The following is an 18,837-nucleotide window of genomic DNA, read 5'->3' as shown; positions in this document are numbered from 1 at the left end:
GCCCAAACCTGCAGTGCTTGCCCCAGGGCTGTGGTTCAACGGCTGCAGGCACAACTTAAAACACATAATCCTTCAAGTAACGTTTTAGTATCTCTCTCTCTCTCTCTCTCTCTCTCTATCTATATATATATATATATATATATATATATATATATATATATATAGATATATATATATATATATATATATATATATATAGATATATATATGTGTGTGTGTGTGTGTGTGCGTGTGTGTGTACACACACGAACATATGTCAGGTATTCATATCTTAGTGAGAACATCTAACTGACATAACCCTAAGGCTGAACCTAACCATGACCTGTAACTGTAACCCTGACACTAAACCACATTTAGAGTCTAAAAGATGTCTTCAAACTTGTGGGGACCATGGATATAAACACACACACACACACTCAGGTGCAGGTCTCGAGAGCAGAGCAGGACTGAGATTTATCTCTAACACGAGTAGTTCATGATAATCATGTTGGAGCTGAGTGAGTGGAGCAGCCACGGGTTGGATGAGGGATGAGTGAGTGCGGCGAATGAGGTGAATATGAGGACTTGGTCTTGTGCAGCTTCCCCCAGAAGTTGGAGTCAAGCGGGCCATAAAGTGGAACAGGAAGGAGACACAGGTTTAGAGAGCAGTGTAAGCAAGCAGACGTAGACTGACTGTTACTGGGTGAACTGGTGTACATACACCCAAACCAGTCCTGTAATCAAACACAAACAGGAGGGAAGAGGTGGGCGGAGGATGAAGCTGACGTATGTCCTTGTCTCTCGGCAGGTCCTCCCGTCAACGTTTCCTGTAACATTTTCATCAACAGCTTTGGCTCCATTGCTGAGACGACCATGGTGAGTAACAGCTTCATGTTTTTAAAGCAGTCATGAACATATTGTAGCTTCCTCCATCGCTCAGGAACCGAGCTGGCTGCATTTCTCTTGGACACTGAACACCGTCAGGTGTTGCTGCTGCACTTTGCAGCGTGTGTTAAAGTCACTCGTTTGTCCTTGACTGCTCGATAGAATAAATAAGTGCAGAGGGCGAATGCTCTCGTGCTCAGCGCACGGAGAGGAAGCTGTCGGGCTTATTCAGGTCAGACATCGTGAAACGCAGACTGAGGGCAGTATTAGTAATTTAAGCCTTTCATCACTTCCTGATTAGTGAGTATTGTCGGCATGTTCTCATTCCGAGGATAGCAAACACGGTGAGGTGTCCTGCTCTGTGACGCACGGCAGCGTCGTTTTTCAGTGTGCACACTCAAACCACGATCGCTGTCATAGGTCAGAGGTCATCGTTCTCTAAAAATGTTTGGAGCGTTCTTTGGAGGAGGGTACGGCACGGCGCTGCAAACTTTGGGATAACCGTCTTCATCACTTCCATCTCTGCACCAAATCACAGTCGTCACAGTCACAGTCAGGACTCCCACAGAAGTCCAGGATTCATGAGTCCCACTCAGAACAGATCCTTTTATTGTTTTAAGTCCAATCAAACATGCTTTAGTTTCAACAAGAGCGTTCTCAGTGAGACGGTGAATAACCGGAGCAGGTCTGTATCTGTGCTGGAAACACTGGGAGCTGGCTTCGCTTCAGCAGAGTTGTCCTGATGATGTGATTACTGTGAGCTGTGCTCGCTGCCAGGATGATCCCACCCTGCTGCGGTGATGTTGAGGTCCGGGCTCTGCAGGGTTGCTTTCACTGCACTGGTGCTGTGTGAAACACGAAGCCAATCAGAGGCTTCCGTTAGGCTCCCTGTTGTCGTCCGTCTAAGCTCTGCATCCTTCTGCCTTCAGTCTGTCTGTCCCCGGTCCTGGTGTCTTAATCCGAGTCTCGCTGTGCTTTACTTCCTGCTTTATTTTGTTAGTCTCCTGTCTCGTGTGAGGCAGTTTTGCTTGCTCTGTGTCGTTAGTTAGATTTAGTTCACCTGAGTTCCCAGGTGTGTTCCAGCCCTCAGTGGCTGTGTCCCAATTCAGGGTCTGCACGCTTGAAGTACGCACACTACGCGCACTACGTACGGTGCGTACTACAAGTACGGGAAGTGCGGAAGTGAGAGGCTTGTGAAATGGGACGGTCTAGCCTTCGTCGCACTGTTCAGGTTGCCTAGCAACCATGACACTAACCGCGAGAAATGTTTCATACAGCTTTGTGTGACAGAAATGAAGGAGAAAAATGTTTTGTTGTTCATTCATTTTTGTCATGACATCACTTTGATTAGTTGAGACCACAGGACTGTAAAACATGATAGTTGGGCTTCATTTCTGTACTGAACAGTCATTTCAAGATTAGTTAGTAAATAACAATTAGCTAATGTTGTTCATGAGACTAAAGTCATCTCACTGTGGTAATGTTAATATAATATGGACAATATTATATGTATTGTCAGATTATATGAGCTTGAACTCTGGGTCAAAGATGCAAGTTGCAGTTATTTATATTTCCTATCACCTTAAATCTTCACTCAAAGACACTCAAGTATCTCTGACAGTGTATATACAGATGTATTATATATAAGAGACAAACATTGTTCTTTCAGTATGTTGGCATTACTAAATTTGGCTCAATGCTTACATATATGTGTAAAAAGAAAATGTACGAGCTGTGATAACTGTTTCTGATAGAATGAAGATCAGACTGATATATGAAATATTCCTTTATTGGGTGAGAAAATCAGACCATGTCATAACTGCTTTAAGTCATACAGAATAGATATCAGAGCCTTAAACAGGCTGACTTCTGCTAAATGGGTCAAACTGGGCAGAAAGTCTACAAACACATAACATCCTTATAGAATATGATGTAACACTATAGATCAACTTAGCTCAGAATATATAAAGCATATAAACAATTACAGCAATATGATGCAACAAACACAGCAGTGCTACTAATCCAAAATACTCAAAGCTTCATAGAACTGAAACAAACATTTATTTTTAGCTCCATTCTGCTGCTGATACATACTTTAGGTTTCTGAATATTAAACTTGTTGCTGCCTTTCATAGTGTGTAACTTGAAGGCCCTGAGTACTTTCTCCCACACTGAAAACACTGGGATGATAACATTATTTGAACATTACCTAATAAGACTGATTCAGGACAGACAATTAGTGATGTTAAACTTTCCTAGCAGTCCTTCACAAACAGGGAACAGTCTGTCTATTCTCTCCATCTGTCAGCTGCTGCTGGCTCTTCCTCCTCCTCTTCCTCACACACTGCTGAGTTTGTCCTGGTGGATCATCAGGGGTGCAAAGCCTCACAGATGATGTGCAGCAGTGGGTCCCTCAGTCTGTCCTCACTCTGGACACTTGCAGTTGTCACACATGGAAATCAAATGTGTGATAAGCTGCAGGATTCAAACACAAGTGTAACTTATAAATACATGTTCATACTTTTATTCCACAATCAGAGAGAAAGAAACAGAGAGAGAGTGCAGGACAGACAGACAGGTGACAGTCTCAGGTGTACACACTGCTACAAAACAGCACAAGAGAAGGAGGATTTAGTGTTTGTGTTATTACGAGTGCTAAACAAGAAGAGTTCCCAGATGGTCCAGTGGACACATGTGTGACTCCTGTGATTAAAGCATCTTTCTTTCAGCTTAACGAGTGAACCGTCAGCTCGTTCAAACACACGTTAAAGACCGTTTGGCTCGACACCACCGAACAGAGGCAGCAATATAACATAGCTGACATTAACAGTGCAGTGAATCCTGCTTGTGCCGTCATATTCAGGACTGCAAACCGAGCAGCATCACTGACTTTCAGCTTGTTGTGTTTGTGGATATATGACTGACTTTAATTATCCATAAAATCATCACATTCTCTGTAAGATTAAGGTCGACTATATATATATTGAGACGTAGAGGCTTTAAAACCAAGTTACCGCTGAAAGTACGAACATCACTAATGTCACATAACTTTGCCGACATGTGGTCAACAGTAATGTTTTAATGTTCTTAAACATTCGCACATAAATAAGTGACATAATATTCAGTACTTACTTTTGACAGTTCACTCTTCGGCCGCTCCCTTCTGCCGTATTTTGCGGCAAAATTATCCACACCCACCGCCGCGCTATGGATTGTGGGATATATGGGGCCACGAAGCGTGCACCGGACCACGCTTGATATTTGGGGAAATCGACGGCGCATTTGGAGTATGCATTTGAAGTGCACTTTGAATTGGGACAGCCGTCGTCGCGTGGCGGTGACGTAATCGCACTTGAAATGCGTACTTCAAGCGTGCAGACCCTGAATTGGGACACAGCCTGTGTGTCCCGTCTGGTTTTAGGTTTCCTGTGGTTTCTTAGAGTCTGCTCAGTGCAGTTCCTGGTTTCTGTTCAGTTCTGTTTCTTACAAGTTCAGCGATAAAGCTGTTTTGCGTTCTGCAGATGGGTCCACGTCTGCCTGCACACGGAGTGTATTTTCAAGCAGATGATGTCCAAAGAAGGACTTTGAAAACCTTCACACAGCTGGAGAGCTGCTGCTCAAGGCCACTGTAGAAAATATAAAACTGTGCGGCTCCAGTGCAGCACAGTGTTGTGTGATAAGAAGATTGTATATGGTAGTTAACTTGTAATCAGTATTTAAAGGCCAAATAATCAGTTAAAGAAAAGCTTCAAACTGCGAGCAGACAGGAAGTCACGGTGACGAGTGGAGACGATGACAGAGCGAGGCAGACAGAGACAGAAATCAGAAGAGACAGACGAGCAGACAGGAATAGCAGATGTGCGCCGCAGACATTTACCGAGTCTGACAGCAAATACTTTAAAGTGACGTGAAGGCGGTCCGCCGTGCACGCAAGCCGCTTTGTACACCGATATGGTGCACGCACACAAACGTGTCTGCAGACCAGGATCAGGTTTCGTGGTCTCACTGCGCCGACACTTCAGAGCGTCCGGTTTGAATGTCCCTGAATGCTCTGAGTGATGCACGTGGTCTCTGACGTTCAGGCAATAAAAGCATTTTTTCATCTGTTTTGTAACCTGTGAAAGTCACTCCAGCTCCTCCAGGATTTAGGAGTGCTGCAGAGCTGTCCCACCCTGTTAGGAGTCCCCCCGCCCGGCGGCAGGCGGCAGGACAAACAAGAGTGCACTCGAGGAGACGCTGGTGGAATAAAAGTAGCTGTGATTTCTTCCAGGATGTCGTGCATTCATACTTTATCAGCTAACACATAAATTTACAACAACCATGGTGATTTCTTTCCCCTTAAAACACAATGCATATTCAGAACTTCACTCTGCAAATGTAATATTAATATTTATTTTGGTTTGTCTGTCATTAAAAACATCCATGACATCATGACTCGCTGCACACAAACGATGCTCAAAGTCAGAAAACATAATCAGAGAGCAAAAGCATAAAGAGGAAACAGAGTGGGACTCTGGAGACCTGCAGCAGCAGCTCGTGTGCTGAACCTTTCTGATCCCTCATCATGTAAAAACTGCCTGAAAGCCTTCAGGCTGCTGACAGGTGACCCTGAGTTATGCTGCTACAGGCTCAGGCTGCAGGGGGACCACCCATCATGCACTGGGCTTTTCTTTAAACTCGTCATGTTCTTCACGTTATTAACCTTCATCTTTTTTGGTCTGTCCTTGTCTTTTCTTTTCTCTTCCCCTCACTCCAGCTGTTGGAGTTTCTTCCTGTCAAAAGGGAGTTTTTCCTTCCTGTTGTCACCAATTGCTGCTCCCAGGGGGTCATGTGATTGGACTGTCTGCTTATCTGGTTAACAGTTTTAAAGTGATTACTAATAAAAACTGAAGCTCTTGATGGAAAAAGCTCCAGAGCACTCTCTCATCTGCTCGTCACAGAGCCGTCTCTGCACCTGCCGGTTTAAAAAGAGGGAGCGTTGCTTTAGGCACCTATAAACCCACAAACACCTGAGATTTTACATCTGTAAATATAAGGAATGAAATATTTCTGTGGTCTGAACTGCTCTGACAACGGGTCACTTCCTGTGGCGTTCCTGCATAATTATCTAAGCAGAGCTGGTCGAGATCCACGGAGCGCTCTCGGAAGATGGATGGACGAGCTGACGGATGACTGAAGCGACAAGGTCTAAGTGCTTTGTGCACCGCTGGGAGCTGCTCTGATGGAGCCCTGTGTGTGTGTGTGTGTGTGTGTGTGTGTGTGTGTTTGCCTGCCGTGTGACAACTGTCATGAGAAATTTCATAATGTACGATATTGCTTTCATTTGACTTTTATTATTTATCTGACACGTGAATTTTTCATGATTGTGTGTGTGTGTGTGTGTGTGTGTGTGTGTGTTCACCTGTCACAGAGTTGCTGCATGGTTTATAGCAGTGAGAATGACTGAAGCGTTCTGTGGCTGCCTCGGTCATGAGGAGGGGAGCAGCTGTGATGCTTTCCCTGATGGAAAGCAGTTTGTTCAGTGACCTCTGACCCTAGCTGACTCAGATGCCAGTGATGGCTCCAGCGTTTCCACTCATGTTTTTCACAGTGTTAGTCGCAGTTGTTTTCCTCTGGAAGGCGACCACGGTCTCTTTTGTCCTCCTGACATTCAGGAGAAGGCGATTTTTGATGGACGTCTCCACCGAGCTCCTCAGCAGCTCCCTGCACTCTGACTCCTGCCCACCGGTAATACAGCGAGCCTCTGCAGGGTCACCAGCGAGCATGATTCAGTGTCTGGGTCGCTGGAGTGTTGGGAAGTGGTTAGGTGGTATTAAAGACACTGGAAAACTGAAAAACATGATTCTCACTGAGCTACCAGTGCCACCCAGGTAAGACTGAGCACGCTGCAACAGGTAGATAACAGCATCATCCACCCTCACAGGAGGGGCGAGCATGTTTCACCTGTGAGCAAGAACCAGACTGTCCACCTCTGTGACATGTGACCTGATCAACACATTCAGCTCAGGGGCTCTGTACAATTCGTTCACAGAATATTAGAATTTTATTATTTTATGTGGACTCGTTGAGTTTCTAGACCTTTTATCGCGTCTGTCCTCTTGTCCGCTAGGACAGCAGGCTCACTCGACGTGAAAACATGAAGCAGAGATGTGCAGGGCTCTAACCAGACGTATGTTAAAGCTGCTAATCCAGCGAGAGATTTTCAAAAACTCACCATTAGATCTAAAATCAGCTGATGGGGGGCGTGGTCAAGCACAGTTTAATCTGAGAGCCGTAAAGAGGAAGAAGACACGGCAGCCATTATGTCAGGTCAGGATTCAACCATCACTCCTTTCAAATGGCTGAGCGCTAACCGGATGAACATGTTCAGCCACGCTCTGCTAAGAACCTGAGAACGATAACTGGAACAGAAACTGGTGGGGCGGTGATCGCACGCACACTGATGAGGATTGAAAACACGTTCATACTGAATAGTTCAGCATATGCATTTCTAGGAACATGTAGACCTTCAGCACCGGTACATCTGAACCCAAAGTGCCCAGTTTGTCTTTGGATCGCTGTCAATAGAGTTCATCAAACATGTCACAGCTGCCCTAAATCAGTATTATTGGTAATTACCGAAATTACCAGAATCTTCTCTGATTTGGTCTGAAAAGCAGAGTGCTGCCCTTCACCTTTGATCAAACACACGTCTTTATATTTCTGAAACGGTTGATCCAAGAGCGTGTCCAAACTCCTCAATCTAAATGATGTTTTTAAATCTAAAATATAATTATTGCTGTTGTTTCCATGAATTTAAAAAAAGCTGAAAAAATGTGGTTGAATTAGTGATAAATAGTCTTTCATTACTAAAGAATACTTACAATGAATTCATGTTGAGACGTCTCGCTCTTGTTCAGAGCAGTAAAAAGAGAAGTGACTGTGAAGGAGAGAGTGGACGTTACACCGCGTCGTGATGCTGGACACTCTGAGGCTAACAGCGTGAGACATGAAGTGTTTTCGCTGTGCGGTCGAGTACACTTTAGAGTCGATGGAGAGACGGGTACTTAGAGAATGCACTGAGAACGAGGCGGCAAACGCAGGCTGACTGAGGCAGATGTCAGGAAACTCCAGAATTTAAATACTAGAGACAGAAGGAAGTCCACTGCTGAACTTCAGGCAGAGACCAGAGTCTGACAAAGTCTCCAGCGTGAGTAAAAGCAGATGGCTGAACGAACCAACAAACAGCTGCTAAGATGCCATTATTCATCCAGAAAAGCCTCAGGTTTATCAGGGAGCATCACCAGACTGTAGATGACTGGAAGAAGGTACTGTGGATGGACGAGTCCAAGTTTGAACCCTTCGGTTTATGTCTGCTTTGAATGGAGAACGTTGGATGCTAGATACACCACACCGACACTAAATCATGAGCGAGGACCTCCAGCTCCACATCTTGGTGCATCATGCAGTCTTTTCTTAACTAACAATGGATGCATGGATGATGGATGGATGATGATGATGATACATGGATGGATGGATGGATGGATTGATGGATGGATGGATGGTGGGTGGATGGATGGATGGATGGATGGATGGATGCATTGATGGATGTATGATGGTTGGATGAATCGATGGATCGACGGATGGATGGATGGATGATGATGGATGGATGGATGCATTGATGGATGTATGATGGTGGGATGGATGGCTCGATGGATGGATGGATGGCTCGATGGATGGATGGATGAATCGATGGATGGCTGGATGGATGCATGGATGCATTGATGGATGTATGATGGATGGATGGATGGCTCGATGGATGGATGGATGAATCGATGGATGGATGGATGGATGTATGATGGATGGATGGATGGATGAGTACCAAATATAGGTAAAAGGAAATTATGCGGAGCAGATATGATAAAAACTGGAAATTATTTGTGTGGAAAAAAAGAGTAAAGCTACCTACAAACTGCAACAACAACAATAATAATTGTTCACATCTTAAAGGGCACGCTGTCAGAAATCCTAGAAGCACATCAAACATCTCCTGTACAGCCGATCAATCTTTAAATATGAAAACCCTCAATAAGCACTCTAATATTCATGAAAACATCTATTTTGGAGTTATGAAATTATAAACAGACTGTTAATAAATACAAAACATGTGGTACTATTTGCTAAAAATGCCCAGGTCAGCACCAGTTTAACTTCAGCTGATGTGTCTTCAGGTCCTGGACAAAAAGTCTTAGCTGTCATGGTCCCTGTGCCTCCCTGGCCAGCCCAGTGTGGCCACAAGTGTTTGTTGTTTTTCTCTCTCTCTCTCTCTCTCTCTCCTACCTGTCTGGCTGGGTGGAGCTCCGATTGGGCTCCCGCCCTTGGCCCACGCACCTGCAGCTGATCTCGAGTGATTTGCAGTTGATCTCTGGCTCTTCTTAAGGCTGGGGCTCTGAGCTACTCGTCGCTGGAATATTGAATAACCCTCGTTAGTATTGGCTGGCTTCATTGCGATTCTGTTGTTCCCGTGCTTGCCTTCGACTTACCCTCGTCTGTGTAAATAGGTTTACCTGGATCAGCCCTTTTGTGAACCCTGGACCCCGTGAGTGAGAGTGAGCTGCTTGTGTGGAGACTGTTTGGACAAGGAGCGGAGCGAGTGCGAAGACGTGTTTCCCCAGCCTGTGATCCCCGGGACCCTGGTGTCCCCCCCCCGCTTCACATGTACATAGCGCACCAGTGTGATTAATAAAGAATTGTTGAACCGTGCTTTCTCAGTCTGCGCCTGAGTCCGTTCCGCCGCCATGACAATAGCTCACATTTTTTTAGCAGCTTTAGTTCATTTATAGGTTTTAAATGATTTTAAATGCAGGAATTTTATAAAAAGTACCTTTCAGAGAAACATCAGTCACTTATGAGACGATTTTAATGACAACGAGTCAGTGTTTGTAACACTTTCTTTTTTTAAGACACATTTTCCCCCAAAACCGTTTTAGCAGTATATCAGACAGAGGATCAGAGCTCCAGAGGGATGTTTTAACACACAGGACCACACACACACACACACACACACACACAGGGCTTAGAGCCAGGTTGGCTCACTCGGCTCCACGCTATCTCTGATAAACAGATTTACTTTTGTTAAACTGTTTTCATTTGTTCACTCAGTCTCTCCATCCTCTTTAATCCAGTGTGTGTGTGTGTGCGTGTGTGTGTGCGTGTGTGTCTGCACAGAGAGACACGATGATGGTTGTCCTCATTGGAACCTTTTTCAGTTAAACCCTGTGTGAGAAGGTTTTTGTGCACCTGTGCGTCAGGTTACAGCCGACCCCTTAACGTGCTTGAATGCTTCAGTTTTGGTCACTTGGGTGCAGTAAACACCCACAGCTCATCTAAAGCATGCGTTTCCAGTGGGTATGCTGGCTGCAGAGGTGGAGGTAGTTTCTGTTACCTGTTGGTCAGGTGAGGATTTCACTCAGAGCAGCTCCCTGCTGTCACAGACAGATTACTGCGTGGACAGAGTGAGCACATGTCCTTTGTCCTTTTAAACTTGTACAGGATTATTTTAAAATGTTTGAGTAATTAGCCGATCGCACCACATTTCTTAAATATCTGAAGACAGGACTGTGGGCGGAGCTCAGGGACCAGAGGTGGTGCTGGAGCAGCAGTGCTAAAGGCAGGAACACTTAAAGAAATGCTTTGCATGTCCTTCAAGAAGCCTGGAGAACTTTTCCTGGAGATACTCAGGGTTCAGTCTGTGCTGAAGGATAAAGGTGTTCACACCAAACGTTCACTTTACAGCTCATTAGAGTTGGACACATGCTGCTTTTGCCCAATTTGCTGCATTTCCATGTTTGCACATTTCAGTGAAACCAAAGCAGTGAGCTTAAAGATGCGATGAGAACGACGTCCTCGGGGAATTTTCCTGTGGTTCATGACAACAACCGACACATTTACGGTGGACTAATACTACTACTGCTCTTTATTTGATCCATTTTGAAGCATGTTAAAAAATGCCAATTCAAACTAATGTGTTGCATTTGTTTACCTTCCCCTCTTCTACATTAGACTGCAGTAAATACTTAAAGCATGGGGCAAGTGTGCACCGGGAAGGATTTTGAAACAGGACTATGAAAAGAAAGATTCTGTGTTTCATCCATGGTGCAAATACTGTGAAAGCTAAACTAATTGATAGCTGAATAGATGCAGGACACTCTGCTGCCAGCAGAGATCAGGAGTGTGAGAGCGTGCAGCATCGCCCCGGGTCAGCCACTGCATCGCTGCACAGTGAATAGTATTTCCTGAGTCCTGCGTCAGTGAGCGCTGAGACACCGATGAATCTGCAACATGACTCCCTGGGAGCCGCGATCATGACGTTCACTCTCCAACAACTGCAAATGTGACGCAGCGGTGCAGAAGAAGTCACCTGTGAAATGTAATATCCAAACAGCTCTGCCCTCGTTCCACTCTTATCCACCTTTTTACTCTGCTCTCCTACAGCGGGGGGTCTGATCTGCGTTTCACTTAGGTGTTACTAACACCTTCCCCTCCTGTTGTATATCAGTAGGCTACACAACAATCTGAAATGTCTAAGCTGAAGTTGTGGCAGGGCTGTTGTGGGTTTGGGCCCTGCGACACGTCAGAGGAGAAGTCACAGCTCGTGAAACAAAAACAGCGCGTTCAGAAACATCAACGCTGTTTGAGTTAGTTTCATCAGCCACAGGTGCGCTCTCTGCACGGCGACTCCAGCTCCACCCGAGCTCTGCTGAAGTGGAAGAGCAGTGATGTCACTTCCACTCAGTGAGCACAGCGAGCGGTGATGCTCACTGCCTTTTACAGTGCATTCTGGGAATTTTCTATGGAGCTGTCGTGGAGTGGAGTAATAGTGTCATCGGGGCGCTCGCTTCACCATCGAGGGACCAAACACTCGTGTTTCCTGCAGATGGCTGTGCTTTAAACCTTCCAAAAAATCCTCAAACAGACAAATGGAGCTGGTTCCTTCACTAAACTGCGTCCTTAGGAAAAGAGGAAGGATACTGGTGAGTCATACAGAATCCCCCGTGGGGTCTCTAGCTGTTATCCTGGGAGATCAGCTGATCAGAGTGCCAGCTCAGCTGAATCCCACATTCAGTTTGCTAACCTTACATAGGACACACTGCTCGATCTGATAGCATCGTGTTGGTGTTGTTCCTGGATCATCATCACTGATGTTGGTCCAGGTTAAAGTGACCAATCACACTGTAGTGATGCCATAGTTCTGGGACATGGAAACACAGTCACACCCTAACTACACTCTTTTTAGAATTTTCAGGTTTTTTTCCAAGTCACAAAACTATGACATCACCACACTGCTACTGTGATTGGTCAGATCCAATGTTGGTGCATAAACAACACTGACACGAGGATATCAGATAGACCAAACTGCTTTAGCCTCTCCAAAGCTGCTGCACACCTACCTGCAAGCCACTTTGTGACCCACATCCACCCCTGCTCCTTCTTTTATATTGCCTGATGTGATCGTTGTTGGCACTGATACCCAACCCAAGAAATATGGTTGTTGATAATGAATTAGTTATCTTATATATTTGTAATGCTTCCATGGCATCCCTGCTGTGATCAGATGTCTCTGGAAGATTAACAGGATGTCATATAAGGGTTTGTAAGTCACAAATTAAAGGATGTGATGGTTTGAGTTGATGAATTTGCCCATTCTTTGTACCCTTCCTTCAAACCATTTTTGATTTACGTTTACTTCTTTTATCTTTATTTAACCAGGAGGTCTCTCAAGGTTTACTTTCTATCTATCTCTATGTAGGTTGGCTCGAGCCGAGTCGAGTGTGGTGGCATCTGTATAAAGGTGCACTTTAGTTGCAGACATGAAAATATAACAGGGCCTAAAACTGAGCCTTGTGGGATTCCTTTTAAAATCTTCCAGGAACCTGATTTACATCCATCTGTACAAACACACTGTGAACCACGCTGTGGCCCCTGTAGTCACTCAAACTATCATCTCTGAGTCTTGACAGCAGCAAACAGGGCAACGCTACTTCCTGTCCAAAGCATTAAACATATAACTTGCTGCTGCTGCTGCTGTTTTGGTGTTTCGACTGAACTGTAAGAAATGAGTCACCTCGAGGAAACTTCGAGGCTGATTTGCGGTCAGGTTGCTGCACGTTCATGCCTGCATATACTGATGGGAGTAACGAGGCGTCAGCCGCCTATAAGGCGTGCCTGTGCATGAACACGTGTGTTCACTGACATGTTTGCATTACGCTATGCGCCAGCACAGCTGATGCACAGGTCTCAAAATGATTTAGAGGCCTCTGTCTCATCTGTATACACCTCAAGCCTTTCAGTCAGGATAAATATATGACACGGGTTCAGTGATTGGTTATACGAATCAGGTTCCAGGAGCTCTGGGAAACGACACGTAGCTCATTTTATATTCGCCCTGTGGGAACATGTTCAGGGAACTTGTCCTGTTCAGACAACACGAGCATGCATATCTGTGTGTCAGGGGAAATGTGTAACAATATGCAGGGCCTCCTTTGTCGTGTTTTTCATTCCCTAACACTTCAGTGTGTGAAAGGTCTGCACTGCAGGCTAGTTTACACTCTACAGACTCACTCGCTGTTGGATTTGAGTCTCTCGCTGAAAAAAGATACCATCAGCTGCCTGTAGAGCTTTGATGGGCTTCGTGGACGTGGACTAATGTCCTCCTCATTATCTTTGACCTGGTAACAAACTGGATGGTCGCCACCTCGTCAGTCTGGAGAATGTGGTATCCTTGATTTCCAGTCAGTCAGGCCACAGGATGGTTTTCCACATGGTCACAAGGGACAACCGTATAGTTTCTCCTCTTGTTCTCGTGTAAATGATTTCTGTGGTTATTTATTTTCACATTTTTGACAGTCCCATGTGTAAAAAAACAACAGCATGTGGGACATTAGTGTATGTGCTTCTCTATGTGTGACTTATTCGTGTTATGTTGTGTGTCTGCAGGACTACCGAGTGAACATCTTCCTCCGTCAGCAGTGGAATGATCCCAGGCTGGCGTATTCCGAATACCCCGATGACTCTCTGGACCTGGATCCCTCTATGTTAGACTCCATATGGAAACCAGATCTGTTCTTCGCCAACGAGAAGGGAGCCCACTTCCACGAAGTCACCACAGACAACAAACTGCTCAGGATATTTAAGAATGGCAACGTGTTGTACTCTATAAGGTGAGCAGCAGCACGGTTAAGAAAAACCTTTGTGACACACAGAGTCATGTGACTCTGACCTCTGTTTATTCCCTGTAATTTGAAGGTACAAGCTCCTTTATGCGTGAAACCAAGGAGCCGCGTGCAGTGTATATACATGCATACATGCTTTCATAGCCAGAGGCACACAGCGAACTCTGAGATACCGAGGAAGACGCATCTGCAGAATGAATATATGCACGTCTTCAGTCGTGTCTATTTAATCAGGTCACTGATATAAAAATGTTTAGAATGTCTTCCTGTTGTTGGATTTAAGTCCATCGCCTCAGACTTCATGGTGCTAAATGTAAGTCTTTGATATGTAAAAGTAACATTTTACAGTGACTGTCAGTTTGTCAGTTTTATTTCTACAGTATGTTTAAAAGCAAGCTGACCAAAGTGCTTTACAGGTTAGTCAATGAACAGGTCCAAACTTTGGAGCATTTTTAGGCAAATCAAAGACGCCTGAGCTGATTTTCAGACATGTTCTGATTTGAGCTCGCTGCTGCCTCGCCACACGTCCTCACTCAAGCTTGTCGCGTTTACTGGACAGCATTTAGTCATTTGACTAATCTGACTTGTAAATGTTATAATATGAGCTAAGATTAAACATTTATTCTTCATTTTTGGGTTTAGTTGAACTTTTTATGTTCTTCATGAGTCAAAGAGAGAAGGTCTTCATGTGCCGGCCCCCAGGCTTCAGGATTTAAACATTAGATGCTGACAGTGGTTCTGTAAGTTTGTCAGCTTGAGTGTGAGCTCGTTTCTGAATATTTTGATGTATAAAGTCTGATATTATCGGGTATCCTCCTGGTTCCCACAGTGCAGGTGGCACATTGATATAAACTGAGATGTTGGTACATTACGATGTGTGTGACTTTGAAGCCACGGTCCCGGCCTTCAGTGGCTCCTCTCTTTTTTTTCAGGCTAACGTTAACTCTGTCGTGTCCCATGGATCTAAAAAACTTCCCGATGGATGTTCAGACGTGCATCATGCAGCTGGAGAGCTGTAAGTACTGCATGACTGTACACACTCGCAGTACTTTCAGGATGAACGATGTACAGTGTCTCTTTAACCCTTTAAACCCTAACCCGTCACCGGTGATGGCAAGGGTTTAAAGCAGGGGGGGGCAACTCCAGGCCTCGAGGGCCGGTGTCCTGCAGGTTTTAGATCTCACCCTGTGTCAGCACACCTGAATCACATGATTAGTGCATTCCCAGGCCTCTGGAGAACTTCAGGACATGTTAAGGAGGTCATTTAGCCATGTAAATCAGCTGTGTTTAGCTGATTTACATGGCTAAACACATCTAAAACCTGCAGGACACTGGTCCTCGAGGCCTGCAGTTGGACACCCCTGCTTTAAAGGGTTAAGAAAACACCTTTCATTAGGACTGTGACCCACAGAGCCCCGTTCTTAATTACAAAGAAGCTCTTTTCAGCTCCAAAATTTTTGGTTTGACTCAGCTGCTCCAAATCAAGCTCATTGTTTCAGCTGTCACCGCGACACCTTCAGGTACACCTGGGAAAACAGAGTCCTCGTCGTCACATCAACAGCCAAACAGCAGCTGACAAGCCGTGTCATTCTGCCACACGTGTGTTCATTCGTACACAGAGATGCTTCTTCTTCATCTGCCTCTATCTCTCTATCCCAGCATCCTCCTGTGTCACACCAACCCTCACAGATCCACAGAACAAGTTCTGAACTCGTGACACATTTTGGGGCCAGTTTCCTCAGTGTGAGATGAATCTGTACATGAATACAGGAAAACACTAACAGATCGCTTTTTTGGAGACCATGTGCCAAAATGCAGCTGACATTTAAAGAGCCTGTTTGCTCCATGGATGAACAAGTTACCCCTGCCATGTGGACTACTGCACCCCTCCCTCTTTACCATCAGGGGGACCATCTTTGAACTGACAGTAAGCCAGATGGTTCCCTCATCCTCAGTCCAGTGGACACACGTGATTTCCTCTGAGTCAGGTCACAGGATGGGTTTCTACTTGGTCACAGTCCACCTTAAATGGACCATGAGCCAAAATGCAGCTGACATTTAAAGAGCCATTTGGGGAGCTGTTCGCAGGGTCTGCTCTCCTGTCGGCCGTCGCATTGATTCTGAAGCAGACGTGTGCTGCGGCTGCATCAACTAAACTTTCTGACCGGCTGAGGGGAGATGCTTCAGAGGCCGCGGCTCTTGGCAGCTGTGAATACAGAGATAAACAGGAGCTAATTACAGCAGGAATCATTCCCAGCGAGGCTCAGAATGAGATCAAACCACAGATCCTTGTAGATGTTGTTTAAATCTCCCCCCCTCCTCACAGACAGATAAAAGCAGCCCGAGTGTGGATTAAGACTTCTGTAACGGAGAGTGAAGTTCCTCGGGTTAATGCTGTGTGCTTCAACATGCAGCAGCAGGCTCGTGCGCCTCCCACACACTTTATTATGCAGCATATCTGCGCTGGCCTCTTGTGTTTCTGCTCCGTGTGAACATGTATATTCCATATCCCGGCAATACGTCTGCTCCGATCCGTCTCCGCGCCCACAGAGGCTCGGTGCGTGACTCTGAATATTTAGCACGCTGCTTCTGTTCAGACATGCGCTGCCTGCACACGCAGGAAGTCCGTGCTGCAAACAATACCATGGTTTCAAAATCTGTTGATGTCGTGCGGATGATCCTCAAGAAAACTGAATGCAGATGAGATTTATCCATCCTGAAGTATTTTTAGTGCAGGTCCCCCTCTCCCTCCATGGAAACATAATTTAGCAGCATATCTTTTTAAGGAAGCAGTCGTGTTTAATGATGTTGATACAGTTATGATGACGAATCCATCGTCTGCCCAATCAGAGGCCTGGCCTCAGGGACGGAGCCCTCGAAGAGCTTATTCATCTTCACTGGTAGTTTCGGTCCTCTCTGACCCACATACACACACACACACACACACACACAGGAAACATAAGGACACATTAGGACATACTAACATGCAGAGGAAGTGAGTCATGACGTGGTCCGTGTTCGAGGACAGAAAGTCCTCAGTCCACGTTTATTTGTCTCGTTCCATGAAACATAATTGGAGGCTGTGTTGCAGCCTGACCCTGTTCAGGTCGCGTCCGGGACCAGCCGAGCTCGTAAGTGCAGCGAGTCGACAGTCACGGCGCCACTGCCACCGGAGGCCGTCGTAAGATTTAAAAGCATCCTGAGCCGAGCACAGACGCTCGTGTGGAAGGCTGCAGGCGGGCTCTCCTCTGTTTCTCTCTTTTTTAACATGCATACACTCTTCACGCACTTTCAGCTGAAGCTTAAGAAGCAGGATGAACTCATTCTTTCTGTGCATGGCTGCAGGCTTGCACCAGCACGTACCAGCTGCTTCCTGCGCTCGCCGAAGAGCCCCGCAGCGCTCCGACTGCACGCATTCATACGTAGCTTCCGCTCTCCCTCTGCTGTCACCCGGACACAGAAGAAGCGAGGCCATTGAAAGCTGAATATAAGACGCATGTGTGAAAACAAGAATATTATCCCGGCATCTGTTTGCATTAACATCAAGCCTCCTGCATCATCCAGCCATCTCTGGCCTGTCCTCGGGCGCGTTTTCGTGCCTCTCTGATGTGTGTGGTGATATCTGTGCTGGTGGCGCGTTTGGCCGTGAGCTCTGTCTAAAAACATCCAGTGTCCTGTGTGCTGAGGACGGGACCCACCAATGAGATGAGTCCTAAAAATGGGAAAACTAACAAAAACAGGCTGCAGTGATCTGCAAACGTCGTCCTCGAACATCAGTCTGTGAGCTGAGGAGAGCAGCTGCTTGGCTTTCACAGCTCAGCAGTCCTCGCTCTGCTTTCTCCTTTTATTGGTATCCCGATGTGCCAGCTGTGAGTCCCACAGGCACCCCCGAAACATCAGAGCTGCAGGCGTTGACCTGAGCGCTGATAATGAGCTGGATGCTCTCGTCTTCAGTCCGAGGATGTGGCGTCCATGTTTGGATGGGTCTGACCTCAGATCAGTTTTAAAGGAGTCCAGAGGAGACGGCGCCGGTCACATCTGGCTTCTTCTCTGCTTGATGGAGCTTTAACCTGCGCACAGAGATTCCTCCATATGATGATGAGATGTTCACAGTGAGGTGCATCATTCTGAAAATCTGACCGTTTCCTTAGAGGATGTTGAACTCTGAGAACCTCTGGCTCTCTGAGACGCTCTTTTTATACTCGATCATGTGACTGACCTGCTGACAGCCTGATTAGAAGCTCAATGTTCCTCCAGCTTTTTCTTTCTAGTTTGATCTACTTTTCCAGCTTCTTGTTGCACCCCTGCCAACTTTTTAGAGACGCGTTGCTGCCCTCAAACTCAAAATGAGCTCATAGTTTTTTCACTTTAAATATTTGATGTTTTCAGTTGGGTTGTGAATAAAATCTGAGATTTACAAATTGTGCTCGTGTGAATGAGGCATGTTGTATAGAGCCAGAACCAGGCCAGTTACCATGTAGAGTGAGACACAGCTGGGATGAAAACACAACAGACGAACACAAAGGAGGGAAAAATCAGAACAAGACATGAGAGAAAAGTCACCTTCAAAATAAAACAGGAAATAACCAAAAACACAGTGATGCTGAAACAGAGACCGAGGACCACAGGAGGGAAACGACGCTGATACAGACAGAGATGCACATTAAAAACAATAAAAACATTAAAAGCACTGAAGCTGCATAAATGGAGACCTTGGGTGTGTTCAGCATCCGCTGTAGTGCAGGCCCCACGAGGAAGGAAA

The 18,837-nt window shown here is 45.7% G+C and overlaps 1 protein-coding gene across 3 annotated transcripts in view; it reads left to right on the top strand.

Annotated features, from left to right (window-relative positions):
• Window positions 1-18,837, top strand: part of glra3 (glycine receptor, alpha 3) — a 57,561-nt gene that overhangs the window by 18,865 nt on the left and 19,859 nt on the right. For 2 of the 3 annotated variants that reach the window (XM_019360551.2, XM_019360552.2), the window contains exons 3-5: window positions 788-855; window positions 13,840-14,063; window positions 15,008-15,090. In XM_019360551.2, coding sequence (XP_019216096.1) covers window positions 788-855; window positions 13,840-14,063; window positions 15,008-15,090 — 375 coding nt within the window. Of the gene's footprint in view, window positions 1-787; window positions 856-11,733; window positions 11,877-13,839; window positions 14,064-15,007; window positions 15,091-18,837 lie in introns of those variants that run through there. The other variant, XM_025908417.1, reaches the window with a different exon arrangement.

Source organism: Oreochromis niloticus, linkage group LG6 (assembly GCF_001858045.2).
Source record: "Oreochromis niloticus isolate F11D_XX linkage group LG6, O_niloticus_UMD_NMBU, whole genome shotgun sequence".
Taxonomy (NCBI): domain Eukaryota; kingdom Metazoa; phylum Chordata; class Actinopteri; order Cichliformes; family Cichlidae; genus Oreochromis; species Oreochromis niloticus.
Note: the sequence above shows the minus strand (reverse complement) of the source record. Positions and strands in the feature narration are given on the sequence as shown.